The sequence below is a fragment of the Protopterus annectens genome, chromosome 2.part1 (genome assembly GCF_019279795.1).
Source record: "Protopterus annectens isolate FY-2018-M chromosome 2.part1, PAN1.0, whole genome shotgun sequence".
Classification (NCBI taxonomy): Eukaryota; Metazoa; Chordata; order Ceratodontiformes; family Protopteridae; genus Protopterus; species Protopterus annectens.
This window is the reverse complement of record NC_056729.1, coordinates 1,651,611,759-1,651,631,349: the sequence shown is the minus strand read 5'-3', so window position 1 is coordinate 1,651,631,349 and position 19,591 is coordinate 1,651,611,759. Positions and strand designations below refer to the sequence as shown.

General features: G+C 41.2%; 1 protein-coding gene across 1 annotated transcript in view; it reads left to right on the top strand.

Annotated features, from left to right (window-relative positions):
• The window catches only part of LOC122794574 (tyrosine-protein phosphatase non-receptor type 11-like), a gene marked incomplete at its 5' end in the record, with an annotated part of 1,649,855 nt that overhangs the window by 1,107,777 nt on the left and 522,487 nt on the right, over positions 1–19,591 (top strand). The window contains one exon of the mRNA XM_044063080.1: positions 15,881–16,073. Within this exon, the coding sequence (XP_043919015.1) occupies positions 15,881–16,073 (193 nt within the window). The remainder of the gene's footprint in view (positions 1–15,880; positions 16,074–19,591) is intronic.

Here is a 19,591-nt window from a genome sequence, read left to right as displayed (position 1 = left end):
TGGCGCTGTGTCAGACTCCAAGCCGGTCACAAGTGGTGTCCCACAGGGCTCGGTCCTTGGCCCCTATTGTTTGGCATCTACTTCTCAGAAGTACAGGCCAACATGGGAGGACTTTGGCTGACAAAGTTTGCAGACGACTGCAAACTGGGCCATAGTGGAAAGTGCATCGGACACGGATATCCTTCAGAAGGGACTCACGGAAACAGATAGCTGGTGCCAGAGCCATGGCCTGAAGTTAAACGCCAAAAATGTATAGTCATACCCTTCGGGAAAAACAAGGTAACCCCAAGCTACCATATAGGTGGCAACCCACTAAGCACAGAAGAGGTTATCAGGGACCTGGGGACCCAGATTGACAGTGGCCTTTCTTTTGACACTCACATTGCTAAAGTGGTTAGAAAGACCTTCTACATTGCCCACCTGATCATGAAGGGATTCACATCCAGATCTAGTGAGGTCATTGTTCCCCTGTACTCTTCACTTATCAGGCCAATGATCAAGTACAATGCCTCATTCGGGATGTATCTCACCCGACATCTGCAGCAATTGGAGAGACCCCAAAGTTCCTCACCAAAAGGATAAAGGGACTCCAAAAGCTGTGATATGCTGCCAGATTGAATAAACTCCAGCTCTATTCAGTCGCATACCGCCTGCTCAGAGGTGACATGTGCCTGACATACAAGGCCATGTCCAACCCGAATTAATGGACATGCTCCACCTCAAAAATCCAAATCCACCAAAACCACTAGAGCAAGCGACTTAAACCTTAGCACGGATATAAATAGGACGTGCTGGAGGGATAGATTTATCACTCAGAGACTCCCTATGCTGTGGAATAAAATCCCGGTCCATGTGAGGCAGAGCACCTCGCTGACTCTGTTCAAGAGAAATCTAGACCTGTGGATGGGAGATCGTAGGTTTACCCCAGGAATCATCTCTGTGTCACTGCTGGACAGAGGCACAACAAACTAATGGGCACAGTATTTTTTCATATAAGGGGTGGCGTAAGCCACAATAATTTGGGCTAGGCTTATAAATGCCTTAGGGCAGATAGCCTAGTATAAACCTATAAACCTATGAACCTATTGCCCTCATTTCTGCCTGCGAATCCTGGTATTTTATGATGTTGTATCTCTGTATGTAGTAGTGGTAGTCTTTGGGGGATCATTTTTCCACATTGCCCTCATTTCTGCCTGCGAATTTTGGTATTTTATGATGTTGTATCTCTGTATGTAGTAGTGGTAGTCTTTTGGGGATCATGTTTCCACATTGCCCTCGTTTCTGTCTGCGAATCCTGGTATTTTATGATGTTGTATCTCTGTATATAGTACTGGTAGTCTTTGGGGGATCATTATTACACATTGCCCTCGTTTCTGCCTGCGAATCCTGGTATTTTATGATGTTGTATCTCTGTATGTAGTAGTGGTAGTCTTTGGGGGATCATGTTTCCACATTGCCCTCGTTTCTGCCTGCGAATCCTGGTATTTTATGATGTTGTATCTCTGTATGTAGTAGTGGTAGTGTTTGGGGGATCATTTTTCCACATTGCCCTCATTTCTGCCTGCGAATCCTGGTATTTTATGATGTTGTATCTCTGTATGTGGTAGAGGTAGTCTTTGGGGGATCATGTTTCCACATTCCCCTCATTTCTGCCTGTGAATCCTGGTATTTTATGATGTTGTATCTCTGTATGTAGTAGTGGTAGTCTTTGGGGGATCATGTTTCCACATTGCTCTCATTTTTGCCTGCGAATCCTGGTATTTTATGATGTTGTATCTCTGTATGTAGTAGTGGTAGTCTTTGGGGGATCATTTTTCAACATTGCCCTCGTTTCTGCCTGCGAATCCTGGTATTTTATGATGTTCTATCTCTGAATGTAGTAGTGGTAGTCTTTGGGGGATCATTATTACACATTGCCCTCGTTTCTGCCTGCGAATCCTGGTATTTTATGATGTTGCATCTCTGTATGTAGTAGTGGTAGTCTTTGGGAGATCATGTTTCCACATTGCCCTCGTTTCTGCCTGCGAATCCTGGTATTTTATGATGTTGTATCTCTGTATGTAGTAGTGGTAGTCTTTGGGAGATCATGTTTCCACATTGCCCTCGTTTCTGCCTGCGAATCATGGTATTTTATGATGTTGTATCTCTGTATGTAGTAGTGGTAGTCTTTGGGGGATCATTTTTCCACATTGCCCTCATTTCTGCCTGCGAATCCTGGTATTTTATGATGTTGTATCTCTGTATGTAGTAGTGGTAGTCTTTGGGGGATCATGTTTCCACATTGCCCTCATTTCTGCCTGCGAATCCTGGTATTTTATGATGTTGTATCTCTGTATGTAGTAGTGGTAGTCTTTGGGGGATCATTATTACACATTGCCCTCATTTCTGCCTGTGAATCCTGGTATTTTATGATGTTGTATCTCTGTATGTAGTAGTGGTAGTGTTTGGGGGATCATTTTTCCACATTGCCCTCGTTTCTGCCTGCGAATCCTGGTATTTTATGATGTTGTATCTCTGTATGTAGTAGTGGTAGTCTTTGGGGGATCATGTTTCCACATTGCCCTTGTTTCTGCCTGCGAATCCTGGTATTTTATGATGTTGTATCTCTGTATGTAGTAGTGGTAGTCTTTGGGGGATCATGTTTCCACATTGCCCTTGTTTCTGCCTGCGAATCCTGGTATTTTATGATGTTGTATCTCTGTATGTAGTAGTGGTAGTCTTTGGGGGATCATGTTTCCACATTGCCCTCGTTTCTGCCTGTGAATCCTGGTATTTTATGATGTTGTATCTCTGTATGTGGTAGTGGTAGTCTTTGGGGGATCATGTTTCCACATTGCCCTCGTTTCTGCCTGCGAATCCTGGTATTTTATGATGTTGTATCTCTGTATGTAGTAGTGGTAGTCTTTGGGGGATCATTTTTCCAAATTGCCCTCGTTTCTGCCTGCGAATCCTGGTATTTTAAGATGTTGTATCTCTGTATGTAGTAGTGGTAGTCTTTGGGGGATCATGTTTCCACATTGCCCTCATTTCTGCCTGCGAATCCTGGTATTTTATGATGTTGTATCTCTGTATGTAGTAGTGGTAGTCTTTGGGGGATCATGTTTCCACATTGCCCTCGTTTCTGCCTGCTAATCCTGGTATTTTATGATGTTGTATCTCTGTATGTAGTAGTGGTAGTCTTTGGGGGATCATGTTTCCACATTGCCCTCATTTCTGCCTGCGAATCCTGGTATTTTATGATGTTGTATCTCTGTATGTAGTAGTGGTAGTCTTTGGGGGATCATTTTTCCACATTGCCCTCATTTCTGCCTGCGAATCCTGGTATTTTATGATGTTGTATCTCTGTATGTAGTAGTGGTAGTCTTTGGGGGATCATTTTTCCACATTGCCCTCGTTTCTGCCTGTGAATCCTGGTATTTTATGATGTTGTATCTCTGTATGTAGTAGTGGTAGTCTTTGGGGGATCATTATTCCACATTGCCCTCATTTTTGACTGCGAATCCTGGTATTTTATGATGTTGTATCTCTGTATGTAGTAGTGGTAGTGTTTGGGGGATCATTTTTCCACATTGCCCTCATTTCTGCCTGCTAATCCTGGTATTTTATGATGTTGTATCTCTGTATGTAGTAGTGGTGGTCTTTGGGGGATCATTTTTCCACATTGCCCTCATTTCTGCCTGCGAATCCTGGCATTTAATGATGTGGCATCTCTGTATGTAGCAGCTGTAGTCTTTGGGGGATCATATTTCCAAATTGCCCTCATTTCTGCCTGCGAAACCTGGTATTTTATGATGTTGTATCTCTGTATGTAGTAGTGGTAGTCTTTGGGGGATCATTTTTCCACATTGCCCTCATTTCTGCCTGCGAATCCTGGTATTTTATGATGTTGTATCTCTGTATGTAGTAGTGGTAGTCTTTGGGAGATCATGTTTCCACATTGCCCTCGTTTCTGCCTGCGAATCCTGGTATTTTATGATGTTGTATCTCTGTATGTAGTAGTGGTAGTGTTTGGGGGAGCATTTTTCCACATTGCCCTCGTTTCTGCCTGCGAATCCTGGTATTTTATGATGTTGTATCTCTGTATGTAGTAGTGGTAGTCTTTGGGGGATCATGTTTCCACATTGCCCTCGTTTCTGCCTGTGAATCCTGGTATTTTATGATGTTGTATCTCTGTATGTAGTAGTGGTAGTCTTTGGGAGATCATGTTTCAACATTGCCCTCGTTTCTGCCTGCGAATCCTGGTATTTTATGATGTTGTATCTCTGTATATGGTAGTGGTAGTCTTTGGGGGATCATGTTTCCACATACCCTCGTTTCTGCCTGCGAATCCTGGTATTTTATGATGTTGTATCTCTGTATGTAGTAGTGGTAGTCTTTGGGGGATCATTTTTCCACATTGCCCTCATTTCTGCCTGCGAATCCTGGTATTTTATGATGTTGTATCTCTGTATGTAGTAGTGGTAGTCTTTGGGGGATCATGTTTCCACATTGCCCTCATTTCTGCCTGCGAATCCTGGTATTTTATGATGTTGTATCTCTGTATGTAGTAGTGGTAGTCTTTGGGGGATCATTTTTCCACATTGCCCTCATTTCTGCCTGCGAATTTTGGTATTTTATGATGTTGTATCTCTGTATGTAGTAGTGGTAGTCTTTTGGGGATCATGTTTCCACATTGCCCTCGTTTCTGCCTGCAAATCCTGGTATTTTATGATGTTGTATCTCTGTATGTAGTACTGGTAGTCTTTGGGGGATCATTATTACACATTGCCCTCGTTTCTGCCTGCGAATCCTGGTATTTTATGATGTTGTATCTCTGTATGTAGTAGTGGTAGTCTTTGGGGGATCATGTTTCCACATTGCCCTCGTTTCTGCCTGCGAATCCTGGTATTTTATGATGTTGTATCTCTGTATGTAGTAGTGGTAGTGTTTGGGGGATCATTTTTCCACATTGCCCTCATTTCTGCCTGCGAATCCTGGTATTTTATGATGTTGTATCTCTGTATGTGGTAGTGGTAGTCTTTGGGGGATCATGTTTCCACATTCCCCTCATTTCTGCCTGTAAATCCTGGTATTTTATGATGTTGTATCTCTGTATGTAGCAGTGGTAGTGTTTGGGGGATCATGTTTCCACATTGCCCTCGTTTCTGCCTGTGAATCCTGGTATTTTATGATGTTGTATCTCTGTATGTAGTAGTGGTAGTCTTTGGGGGATCATGTTTCCACATTGCTCTCATTTTTGCCTGCGAATCCTGGTATTTTATGATGTTGTATCTCTGTATGTAGTAGTGGTAGTCTTTGGGGGATCATTTTTCAACATTGCCCTCGTTTCTGCCTGCGAATCCTGGTATTTTATGATGTTCTATCTCTGTATGTAGTAGTGGTAGTCTTTGGGGGATCATTACTACACATTGCCCTCGTTTCTGCCTGCGAATCCTGGTATTTTATGATGTTGCATCTCTGTATGTAGTAGTGGTAGTCTTTGGGAGATCATGTTTCCACATTGCCCTCGTTTCTGCCTGCGAATCCTGGTATTTTATGATGTTGTATCTCTGTATGTAGTAGTGGTAGTCTTTGGGGGATCATGTTTCCACATTGCCCTCGTTTCTGCCTGCGAATCATGGTATTTTATGATGTTGTATCTCTGTATGTAGTAGTGGTAGTCTTTGGGGGATCATTTTTCCACATTGCCCTCATTTCTGCCTGCGAATCCTGGTATTTTATGATGTTGTATCTCTGTATGTAGTAGTGGTAGTCTTTGGGGGATCATGTTTCCACATTGCCCTCATTTCTGCCTGCGAATCCTGGTATTTTATGATGTTGTATCTCTGTATGTAGTAGTGGTAGTCTTTGGGGGATCATTATTACACATTGCCCTCGTTTCTGCCTGTGAATCCTGGTATTTTATGATGTTGTATCTCTGTATGTAGTAGTGGTAGTGTTTGGGGGATCATTTTTCCACATTGCCCTCGTTTCTGCCTGCGAATCCTGGTATTTTATGATGTTGTATCTCTGTATGTAGTAGTGGTAGTCTTTGGGGGATCATGTTTCCACATTGCCCTTGTTTCTGCCTGCGAATCCTGGCATTTTATGATGTTGTATCTCTGTATGTAGTAGTGGTAGTCTTTGGGGGATCATGTTTCCACATTGCCCTCGTTTCTGCCTGCGAATCCTGGTATTTTATGATGTTGTATCTCTGTATGTAGTAGTGGTAGTCTTTGGGGGATCATGTTTCCACATTGCCCTCATTTCTGCCTGTGAATCCTGGTATTTTATGATGTTGTATCTCTGTATGTAGTAGTGGTAGTCTTTGGGGGATCATGTTTCCACATTGCCCTCGTTTCTGCCTGCGAATCCTGGTATTTTATGATGTTGTATCTCTGTATGTAATAGTGGTAGTCTTTGGGGGATCATTTTTCCAAATTGCCCTCGTTTCTGCCTGCGAATCCTGGTATTTTAAGATGTTGTATCTCTGTATGTAGTAGTGGTAGTCTTTGGGAGATCATGTTTCCACATTGCCCACGTTTCTGCCTGCGAATCCTGGTATTTTATGATGTTGTATCTCTGTATGTAGTAGTGGTAGTCTTTGGGGATCATGTTTCCACATTGCCCTCGTTTCTGCCTGCGAATCCTGGTATTTTATGATGTTGTATCTCTGTATGTAGTAGTGGTAGTCTTTGGGGGATCATGTTTCCACATTGCCCTCGTTTCTGCCTGCGAATCCTGGTATTTTATGATGTTGTATCTCTGTATGTAGTAGTGGTAGTCTTTGGGGGATCATTTTTCCACATTGCCCTCATTTCTGCCTGCGAATCCTGGTATTTTATGATGTTGTATCTCTGTATGTAGTAGTGGTAGTCTTTGGGGGATCATTTTTCCACATTGCCCTCGTTTCTGCCTGTGAATCCTGGTATTTTATGATGTTGTATCTCTGTATGTAGTAGTGGTAGTCTTTGGGGGATCATTATTCCACATTGCCCTCATTTTTGACTGTGAATCCTGGTATTTTATGATGTTGTATCTCTGTATGTAGTAGTGGTAGTGTTTGGGGGATCATTTTTCCACATTGCCCTCATTTCTGCCTGCTAATCCTGGTATTTTATGATGTTGTATCTCTGTATGTAGTAGTGGTGGTCTTTGGGGGATCATTTTTCCACATTGCCCTCGTTTCTGCCTGCGAATCCTGGTATTTTATGATGTGGCATCTCTGTATGTAGCAGCTGTAGTCTTTGGGGGATCATATTTCCACATTGCCCTCATTTCTGCCTGCGAAACCTGGTATTTTATTATGTTGTATCTCTGTATGTAGTAGTGGTAGTCTTTGGGGGATCATTTTTCTACATTGCCCTCATTTCTGCCTGCAAATCCTAGTATTTTATGATGTTGTATCTCTGTATGTAGTAGTGGTAGTCTTTGGGAGATCATGTTTCCACATTGCCCTCGTTTCTGCCTGTGAATCCTGGTATTTTATGATGTTGTATCTCTGTATGTAGTAGTGGTAGTTTTTGGGGGATCATTATTCCACATTGCCCTCGTTTCTGCCTGCGAATCCTGGTATTTTATGATGTTGTATCTCTGTATGTAGTAGTGGTAGTGTTTGGGGGATCATGTTTCCTCATTGCCCTCATTTCTGCCTGCGAAACCTGGTATTTTATGATGTTGTATCTCTGTATGTAGTAGTGGTAGTCTTTGGGGATCATATTTCCACATTGCCCTCGTTTCTGCCTGCGAATCCTGGTATTTTATGATGTTGTATCTGTATGTAGTAGTGGTAGTCTTTGGGGGATCATTTTTCCACATTGCCCTCGTTTCTGCCTGCGAATCCTGGTATTTTATGATGTTGTATCTCTGTATGTAGTAGTGGTAGTCTTTGGGGGATCATGTTTCCACATTGCCCTCGTTTCTGCCTGCGAATCCTGGTATTTTATGATGTTGTATCTCTGTATGTAGTAGTGGTAGTCTTTGGGAGATCATGTTTCCACATTGCCCTCATGTCTGCCTGCGAATCCTGGTATTTTATGATGTTATATCTCTGTATGTAGTAGTGGTAGTGTTTGGGGGATCATTTTTCCACATTGCCCTCGTTTCTGCCTGCGAATCCTGGTATTTTATGATGTTGCATCTCTGTATGTAGTAGTGGTAGTCTTTGGGAGATCATGTTTCCACATTGCCCTCGTTTCTGCCTGCGAATCCTGGTATTTTATGATGTTGTATCTCTGTATGTAGTAGTGGTAGTCTTTGGGGGATCATGTTTCCACGTTGCCCTCGTTTCTGCCTGCTAATCCTGGTATTTTATGATGTTATATCTCTGTATGTAGTAGTGGTAGTGTTTGGGGGATCATTTTTCCACATTGCCCTCGTTTCTGCCTGCGAATCCTGGTATTTTATGATGTTGTATCTCTGTATGTAGTAGTGGTAGTCTTTGTGGGATCATGTTTCCACATTGCCCTCGTTTTTGCCTGCGAATCCTGGTATTTTATGATGTTGTATCTCTGTATGTAGTAGTGGTAGTCTTTGGGGGATCATGTTTCCACATTGCCCTCGTTTCTGCCTGTGAATTCTTGTATTTTATGATGTTGTATCTCTGTATGTAGTAGTGGTAGTCTTTGGGGGGATCATTTTTCCACATTGCCCTCATTTCTGCCTGCGAATCCTGGTATTTTATGATGTTGTATCTCTGTATGTGGTAGTGGTAGTCTTTGGGGGATCATGTTTCCACATTGCCCTCATTTCTGCCTGCGAATCCTGGTATTTTATGATGTTGTATCTCTGTATGTAGTAGTGGTAGTCTTTGGGGGATCATGTTTCCACATTGCCCTCATTTCTGCCTGCGAATCCTGGTATTTTATGATGTTGCATCTCTGTATGTAGTAGTGGTAGTCTTTGGGGGATCATGTTTCCACATTGCCCTCGTTTCTGCCTGCGAATCATGGTATTTTATGATGTTGTATCTCTGTATGTGGTAGTGGTAGTCCTTGGGAGGTCATGTTTCCACATTGCCCTCGTTTCTGCTTGCGAATCCTGGTATTTTATGATGTTGTATCTCTGTATGTAGTAGTGGTAGTCTTTGGGGGATCATGTTTCCACATTGCCCTCGTTTCTGCCTGCGAATCCTTGTATTTTATGATGTTGTATCTCTGTATGTAGTAGTGGTAGTGTTTGGGGGATCATTTTTCCACATTGCCCTCGTTTCTGCCTGCGAATCCTGGTATTTTATGATGTTGTATCTCTGTATGTAGTAGTGGTAGTCTTCTGGGGATCATGTTTCCACATTGCCCTCGTTTCTGCCTGCGAATCCTGGTATTTTATGATGTTGTATCTCTGTATGTAGTAGTGGTAGTCTTTGGGAGATCATGTTTCCACATTGCCCTCATTTCTGCCTGCGAATCCTGGTATTTTATGATGTTCTATCTCTGTATGTGGTAGTGGTAGTCTTTGGGGGATCATGTTTCCACATTGCCCTTGTTTCTGCCTGCGAATCCTGGTATTTTATGATGCTGTATCTCTGTATGTAGCAGTGGTAGTCTTTGGGGGATCATGTTTCCACATTGCCCTCGTTTCTGCCTGCGAATCATGGTATTTTATGATGTTGTATCTCTGTATGTGGTTGTGGTAGTCTTTGGGGGATCATGTTTCCACATTGCCCTCGTTTCTGCATGCGAATCCTGGTATTTTATGATGTTGTATCTCTGTATGTAGTAGTGGTAGTCTTTGGGGGATCATTTTTCCACATTGCCCTCATTTCTGCCTGCGAATCCTGGTATTTTATGATGTTGTATCTCTGTATGTAGTAGTGGTAGTCTTTGGGGGATCATGTTTCCACATTGCCCTCATTTCTGCCTGCGAATCCTGGTATTTTATGATGTTGTATCTCTTTATGTAGTAGTGGTAGTCTTTGGGGGATCATGTTTCCACATTGCCCTCGTTTCTGCCTGTGAATCCTGGTATTTTATGATGTTGTATCTCTGTATGTAGTAGTGGTAGTCTTTGGGGGATCATGTTTCCACATTGCCCTCATTCTGCCTGCGAATCCTGGTATTTTATGATGTTGTATCTCTGTATGTAGTAGTGGTAGTGTTTGGGGGATCATTTTTCCACATTGCCCTCGTTTCTGCCTGCGAATCCTGGTATTTTATGATGTTGTATCTCTGTATGTAGTAGTGGTAGTCTTTGGGAGATCATGTTTCCACATTGCCCTCATTTCTGCCTGCGATGTATGTAGTAGTGGTCGTCCTTGGGAGTTCATGTTTCCTTATTGCCCTCATTTCTGCCTGCGAATCCTCGTATTTTATGATGTTGCATCTCTGTATGTAGTAGTGGTAGTCTTTGGGGGATCATGTTTCCACAATGCCCTCGTTTCTGTTTGCGAATCCTGGTATTTTATGATTTTGTATCTCTGTATGTAGTAGTGGAAGGCTTTAGGGGATCATGTTTCCATATTGCCCTCATTTCTGCCTGCGAATCCTGGTATTTTATGATGTTGCATCTCTGTATGTAGTAGTGGTAGTCTTTGGGGGATCATGTTTCCACATTGCCCTCATTTCTGCCTGCGAATCCTGGTATTTTATGATGTTGTATCTCTGTATGTAGTAGTGGTAGTCTTTGGGGGATCATGTTTCTACATTGCCCTCATTTCTGCCTGCGAATCCTGGTATTTTATGATGTTGTATCTCTGTATGTAGTAGTGGTAGTCTTTGGGAGATCATGTTTCCACATTGCCCTCATTTCTGCCTGCGAATCCTGGTATTTTATGATGTATCTCTGTATGTAGTAGTGGTAGTCTTTGGGGGATCATGTTTCTACATTGCCCTCATTTCTGCCTGCGAATCCTGGTATTTTATGATGTTGTATCTCTGTATGTAGTAGTGGTAGTCTTTGGGGGATCATGTTTCCACATTGCCCTCGTTTCTGCCTGCGAATCCTGGTATTTTATAATGTTGTATCTCTGTATGTAGTAGTGGTAGTCTTTGGGGGATCATTTTTCCACATTGCCCTCATTTCTGCCTCCTAATCCTGGTATTTTATGATGTTGTATCTCTGTATGTAGTAGTGGTAGTGTTTGGGGGATCATTTTTCCACATTGCCCTCGTTTCTGCCTGCGAATCCTGGTATTTTATGACGTTGTATCTCTGTATGTAGTAGTGGTAGTCTTTGGGGGAACATGTTTCCACATTGCCCTCGTTTCTGCCTGCGAATCCTGGTATTTTATGATGTTGTATCTCTGTATGTTGTAGTGGTAGTCTTTGCGGGATCATGTTTCCACATTGCCCTCATGTCTGCCTGCGAATCCTGGTATTTTATGATGTTGTATCTCTGTATGTAATAGTGGTAGTCTTTGGGGGATCATTTTTCCACATTGCCCTCGTTTCTGCCTGCGAATCCTGGTATCTTATGATGTTGTATCTCTGTATGTAGTAGTGGTAGTCTTTGGGGGATCATGTTTCCACATTGCCCTCGTTTCTGCCTGCGAATCCTGGTATTTTATGATGTTGTATCTCTGTATGTAGTAGTGATAGTCTTTGGGGGATCATGTTTCCACATTGCCCTCGTTTCTGCTTATGAATCCTGGTATTTTATGATGTTGTATCTCTGTATGTAGTAGTGGTAGTCTTTGGGGGATCCTTTTTCCACATTGCCCTCGTTTCTGCCTGCGAATCCTGGTATTTTATGATGTTGTATCTCTGTATGTAGTAGTGGTAGTCTTTGGGGGATCATGTTTCCACATTGCCCTCTTGTCTGCCTGCGAATCCTGGTATTTTATGATGTTGTATCTCAGTATGTAATAGTGGTAGTCTTTGGGGGATCATGTTTCCACATTGCCCTCGTTTCTGCCTGTGAATCCTTGTATTTTATGATGTTGTATCTCTGTATGTAGTAGTGGTAGTCTTTGGGGGATCATGTTTCCACATTGTCGTCATTTCTGCCTGCGAATCCTGGTATTTTATGATGATGTATCTCTGTATGTAGTAGTGGTAGTGTTTGGGGGATCATTTTTCCACATTGCCCTCGTTTCTGCCTGCGAATCCTGGTATTTTATGATGTTGTATCTCTGTATGTAGTAGTGGTAGTCTTTGGGGGATCATTATTACACATTGTCCTCATTTCTGCCTGCGAATCCTGGTATTTTATGATGTTGTATCTCTGTATGTAGTAGTGGTAGTGTTTGGGAGATCATGTTTCCACATTGCCCTCGTTTCTGCCTATGAATCCTGGTATTTTATGATGTTTTATCTCTGTATGTAGTAGTGGTAGTCTTTGGGGGATCATGTTTCCACATTGCCCTCATTTCTGCCTTCAAATCCTGGCATTTTATGATGTTGTATCTCTGTATGTAGTAGTGGTAGTCTTTAGGGGATCACTTCATTCATTTTGTCTTCTTTTGTTGGACTTCTATGTCTGCTTTTCTTGGATCTGTTTTTTGAGCTGTTGATAATCTGTGATCCCATGTAATATAAATTTCATCATTTTCTATAATGCTTTGTGGCTCATGTTTCTAATGCTTTTTTTTTTTTACTCAGATGATTTTTATTTTGATGAAATTACACAATAAGTTAATACATTCACGTTTCTAATGTTTTTCAGCTACTTCATTATTATAATGTTTGCACAATCTGCAATGCAACATTCTTGCCACATTATTATGCCTTTCAGCCACATTCCTTCTGCCATTAGTATATCACAACCAGCAACAAGACGTACGACTGTTTCCAATTCTTCTGCAAAGCCTACATTTGTCTGTTTCTCCCACATGTTCAATGGACTTTGTAAACCGACATGTACGTAGTCCACTATCTTGGGCTGCCAACATTAACCTTTCATCCTATGGTTTTAATTCGCCTCTCCTTAACCATTCCTGCATTTGATCCTGATCAACATGAGGTTCTTCCAGGAGTTTTCTATACTTGCAGCCATATTTATGAATTTCCACATTTCTTGCAATCTCACCATGTAGTAAAACTAACTTATATTTCAGTAAGGGGACAGACATTGTCTCATGGAAAGAAATAATTTTTATTATCTAGCATAGCATTTCTCTTAAGGCACAGAAAATATATTAAGTTTCCATCCACAATCCACCGTGGTCCATTGTTGTGAAAGCCCATGGGTATGTATGATTGTGTAAGTTTTTCATAATGCAGGTTTAAATGTAGTTGGCATCCCTGAATCTGACACCCTTTAGCAGGAGGATAGAAGCTAGGAATTATATATGTAACTGTAATATTGTGGTGTACGTAGCAAGTTGCCTGACCTGAGATATATTATAGAGGTAAAATGCTTTAGAATTTGTCATTGCAGATTTGTAAACACTTATATGCTTTGAAGAATTACAACATTAACAATGCATAGTGCCATTTATGTAATACTTTTAAAAATGCATCCTTTTATTAGTGGGTCATGGGGTCTATTGATTCCACTGTTGGGAGACTTAAAACATATTGCTTGAAATAAAACAGATGGGACTGTAACTTAAGTTAAAAGCTGATCATTCTACCGCAATTAATGAGCATATTAATGTCAAGTGCCTTCTGAAAAATGAAGCATTAAAATAACAATTTCAACATCTGTAGCTGTACACTGCTGCCTAGTATCATTTGATTGACACATATTGTGTTTACTATGTTTTTAACATTCAGTAGTCATTGAAAGGAAGTTTTCAGTTAAATAATAAAGATTTTTTTCTTTTTTCTTCCTTTTTATCAATGGCACAGTTTTGCTGACACCGGAGTTGGAATTACTTCATCAAAATCAGTTGGAAATTGTATGATTGGTTGTTCTGAGTTCATTTGATTTTAAACTGACTTAAAAAAGAGTCTGTATGTACTCTTTTGTTTTCTACAAAGAGTCTATCATCAAGGTTTTTTTTTTGGGGGGGGGGGGAGTGGAGAAACCACAACTGATTAAAATTTGTCTAGATGTGGGGAAATGTGCAAGCTCCACACACATAGTGACTAAAGATGAGAAATGAACTACAAATCCTAGAGCTGTGAGACAGAGATCTCAACAACGAAGCCAAAGCTGGTGTGAATTTTATGATATGGCAGTCTGTCAGCTGTACAGCACCTCTAAGCTCAGAGTATGCTTTAGTAAATAGAAATGATTTAACGTATCACTAAGATGAATTTTAGTCCTCAGACACTGCATGCAGTTTACTGTGTTTATATAATGAGACACCTAGCTATTTTGTGATTTTCAGAAGATACTTTGTATATACACACACATCCACACGTATGCATGCACTCCACGCTTTAGATGATTTCCTTGAACTCCTAAATGTTTGTTATGCCTTCTGTAGACCTGCCAGCCTCTTGCAGGGAAGTACTGAGGTAATAAATAGCTATGCATCCTCCCCTGAAGAGAAGAACAGCTATTCGGAATGATCCACTCTCACTTTCAATTCTATCACACCAGGTCCACTTCCTAAGTGTAGGTCACCTGCATCACAAATTATGCCGTCCATTTGTGACAGATGGCTCTCAGTGGAAGTTTGCATATGTGATCAGATGTTCCTACACAGTGGAAAGCAGTTATCAAGTTTTGATAAACAAATTCATGCTCTAAACACAGCTGGTTCTTCTCAAACTGGAAGGCCGCATATGTGTACTATGGTAAAACCACACTGCCACAGATCATACAAGAAGAGGTATGTGTACTATGGTAAAACCACACTGCCATGGGTCATACAAGAAGTGCTATGTGCACTATGGTAAAACCACACTGCCACGGATCATACAAGAAGTGATATGTGTACTATGGTAAAACCGCACTGCCACGGATCATACAAGAAGAGATATGTGTACTATGGTAAAACCACACTGCCACGGATCATACAAAAAATGATATGTGCACTATGGTAAAACCATACTGCCACGGATCATACAAGAAGTATGGAAACAGAATGCACAAGCCACAGAAGACAATGAGTGTATTTATGTAAGTGTAGGAGAAGAAAGGGTGGTATATTGCAGCAAATCAAGGCCCTTTCATCACAGAAGGAATGTTAATGTGGCAAATGACTTTTATTTTATAGCAGTAGCCTCTGCCAACCTGCTATTAATCTGTATAACATGGTTAGATGGAAATTAAGCAAAAAGAACATGAGAGAAACAAAGAGCACAGCAGTGTTGAATGACATCGCTCCTCGTAAGTCTGCTTATGTGGTGTGGACTCTGAGGGTTGGTATCACTATTATAGATGGATTACCAAAATAATATGGTGATGTATACCCCTTTGGGCTCTGTTCTAACCAGACGTTAACCCCATATTCTGATGGAATGCAGTAGACAACTTGACGCACCTACTCTTGTTGTATTCTCCACATCTGTAGTCTGACCTTCCTGCAGAGTTGTTGTAGTTCACGAAACCACTGGTATTAAGAAGCATGGAAAGCTAAAATGGTTCTGCCAACAACTAGAACCTCTAGCAAACAAAACGCAAACACTGTCTCACAGACTGTGCCACATTGAGTTTACCTCATTTTGGTCTTACTTGTCCGATGCTTCCCTATGTGAATAATGTTTGTAATATGTAATCACAGCCTTAATTTATATGTTTGGTGCTGTAGTTTAATTCTAAGTTTATACCTGTGATGATACCATTATTACAGATGGATCAATTTTAAATACTTAGTGCTACATGTGTGAGGTAATGTGGTCTCAAATTTGAAAAAGATAAAAAAATAAAAGCAAGAAACCTGTGATATCATCCATACAGGACTGGAAATGGATTCAGGGACACCGCTTTGTCAGGAAATACAATCTGTTATTCTTTCTGGTAGAAATGATATGATAACATTCTGTTTGCAGAAATTTTAGAGCTTAGTAATAGGGCCATTATTTTTCATGTTTCTTAGCATTTTACAGTCTTTTTTTTTTTTTTTAAACAGGTGGTACCATGGACATCTGTCTGGCAAAGAAGCAGAAAAACTACTTATAGATAAAGGAAAACCAGGCAGTTTTCTTGTGCGGGAGAGTCAAAGCAAGCCTGGAGACTTTGTCTTGTCTGTTCTGACAAGCGAGGAAAAGCTGGAGAATGGAGATCGCCGACCGAAGGTCACACATGTAATGATCAGGTTCCAGGTAGGTCAATATATTTTCTTCTCATCTGCTAATTTTTGCACTGTCTTCTAAACAGATGACTGCAATATTAGAGGAGGTACCAAAAACAGACCATCTTATTTCAGAATAGAAAGTGTCCATTTTTTTTTTTTACATGCAAATGCGCAAAGAAAGAAAGAAACCACTAAAATGATTTGCCTCTAAGAAAAGACTGCATCAAAGGACATAAGTCCAAAGACGACTATGCTGTACGCAGCATAACTAGATATGTGCCGTACAGGAACCGTGTAAAACACATGCATTCACATTTCATCCTAGTTCATGTATGAGCATAATTTAGGTTCATAGATCAGTACTAGGCTAACTGCCCTTGCGAGCCATTTTAAGCCTAGCCAATTATCCCTTGGGAGACTTGAACCCTGCACCTTGTGTTTGTAAGGCAAACACCTTAACCATTAGGCCACCCTCCCAATACATGGTATTGTCTGTTGGTGCCACCAACCAAGAGAAAGTTAAGGTAGTAAACATACTCTTTTTGGAAGCTATCAATATTCCAAAGTTCAGTACTGATGACCGAAGGAAATAAACTAGGTTTTTATATTATGAGTCACTAAATAGTCTCACATTGATGGCAGAACAAAAATAAACTTCAGAACAAGAACTAAGAAAAGAATTCCAAAACAATTGCATTAATAAATGTTTCAGCCATAGGGGACTTCCAAGATGGCTGCACATTGAGTAACAGCTTAATTCTGTTTCTCCCAGTCTGAAAACAGAAACTTAGCAGCGTAAGCTAGTGGACCTAGATTTCTAGATACATTTCAGTAACTGACTAGTAAGTGCACTGTCTAGATGGCAGGAAAATGAAACATAAAGCACCTGGAGGAAAATCATCTACAATAGTTGAGGAAAAAACACAGACTGGGAGAAGTACTGCATTGTTTAGCAAGAAGCAGTTTAAGTTCCAGACGTGACTTCCAGTAACCTAGAGGGATGTATAAGGCAGCTGCACACAGAACTGGTTAAAATAAGCAAAACAGTGATGGAGTATATCAACACAAACGATAAAAACCTGGAAAAATGGAAGAAGCTTTAAACAGATATTCAAATAAGGTGAAAGAATTGCAAAACTCGGAGGTTGAAATGAAGAAAAGGCTGGGTGAATATGAAACTGCACAAGCAGAAATTTTTAAAAAATAGTAAATTAGAGGACAGATCACATAGGGAAAACCTTACATTTTCTGCTGTACCAGCGAAGCTGGAAGGAACAGACTGTATTAATTTTATGAAAGTACAAATAAGCACTGGTATTTCTGAGACTGGTATTTCACAGCAAGAATTTTTAATTGAAAGGGCACATCACCCTTATGCTCCAAACCTGCCTATGAGAAAACATAGATTTAATAGTAAAATGCAATCTTACCATCAGATGGAATTGATTCTGACAAAACTGTGGCAGAAGGACAAAGTACTAAAAGTGGGAGGTTGCAGAGTTTTTGTGGAGAATGACTCCTCATGCACACCAGGCAGAAGAGGAATAAATTTATTCCATTATTTAGGGCATGCCAAGAGGCAGGCATGAGATTCAAACTGTTGTACCCAGGTATCCTCAAAATATTGTGTGCAGAGCTCATTGTAAATCGAGTCACCTATACTCAGCCAGAAGACATAGCAAACCTTCTGATCATAAATTCAGCTCCAACTTTACTCTTCTCTCCCCCTCAACCTTCCCTCAGGAAATATCATCAAATATAACTTCCCCTACTATCACTAGGGAACAGGTCCTTAATGCTCTTTCTAAGACCATGAACACTGCACCAATGGGCCCAGACAATATCCTAGGATGCCTTCTAAATAGCATTAAACATGACCTGTCAGGGCCTCTGGAATTATTGTTTAGCTGTAGCCTCTAAACAGGCTTTGTGCCTCATAAATGGAGAAAGGCAGCAGTCATCCCTCTGCACAAAGGTTGGCCATCTACAGACGCTGGAACCTACAGACCCATAAGTCTCACTAGTCTTATATGTAAAGCCATGGAAAGAATTATGATGGAGATGATCAGTAGAGATAGTAAACCTCCAGACACTAGACCCAACCCAGTTTGGTTTCATCAAGGGCAAATCTTGCCTACTGAACCTGGTGGACTTCTTTGAGAATGTCACCAAAGCAATGGATTAGGGCAAAATCGTTCACACTGCCTACCTTGAGTTGGCCAAGACATTCAACACAACAAATCACTAAGGCATTATTGACAAACTCAAGAGGTTAGGTACAAACCTGTATGTCACCCGGTGGATAGCCAACTGGCTCACAGATAGGACCCAGGATGTTAAAATTGAGGAGTGCACCTCTACAAAGAAGCGAGTCACAAGTGGAGTCCCTCAAGGATCAGTCATTGGATCACTCCATTTTGACATTTACTTCCCAGAAGTCAAGGCCAATGTCAGTGGTCTCTGGCTGACTAAATTTGCAGATGATTGCAAATTAGGAGCTGTCATTGAATTTCACACTGACACAAATGTTCTTCAGGAGGGGCTAACATAGACAAACAACTGGTGTCAGAGCCATCGGCTAAAACTAAATGCCAAGAAATGCATAATAGTATCCTTTGGGAAGTCATCCATCCCTGATAACTATCATATTGACAACACGCCCCTTAGATATGACCCAGTAGTCAGGGACTTACACACATAGATAGTAATCTAACCTTTGACTGTCCCGTGTCTGCAGTAGTGAGGAAATAATTTTATGTTGCACAACTTATAAACAAAGGTATGGCATCTTAGTCCAAGGAAGTCATTGTTCTACTGTATTCGGCATTCATCAGACCTATCATTAAGAATGATGACCCCTTTGGTGTGCACCGAACCAGGCATATCCAGCAATTGGAACATCCACAGAGGCTCCTCACTAAAAGAATACAGGGCATAAGTAAAATTACTTATGCAGATCGCCTCAAGGCGCTATCCCTATATTCTGTGTCCTACAGGCTTTTGAGGGGAGATCTATGCCCGGCATACATGGCATTATCAGACCCCACTCTGATGGACCTCCTGCATATCCACAAAGCCAACACACCAAAATTACCCATTCTAAAGACTTAAACCTTGCCTGTGATACAAATAGAGGGATCGGTATGTATCCCATAGACTACCCCATCTAAGGAACAGGCTCCCCATCCATGTGAAGCAGAGTTCCTCCCTAACCCAATTCAAGTGCAACTTGGACAACTGGATGGGAAACTGGAAATTCAATCCTAGTTTGGCACCTATGTCTCTAATGGACACAGGTAACCTGTAAATGGTTCATCTCCCAGGCCCATCCTTACACTTATCAAGGGTATCAGAATTTGTCAGAGATTTGGGTTGCATGGCTAGACGTAAAAGGCCCTTGTGGTCATTAACCTAGTAAACACCTACTAGCATATGATTCTATGAACCTATATTAGGATGGTGCAGTGGTAGTATTGTCGCCTTACAGCAAGAGGATCTCTGGTTTTATTCTCGGCTGGGGTGCCTTCTGTGCAGAGTCTGCATATT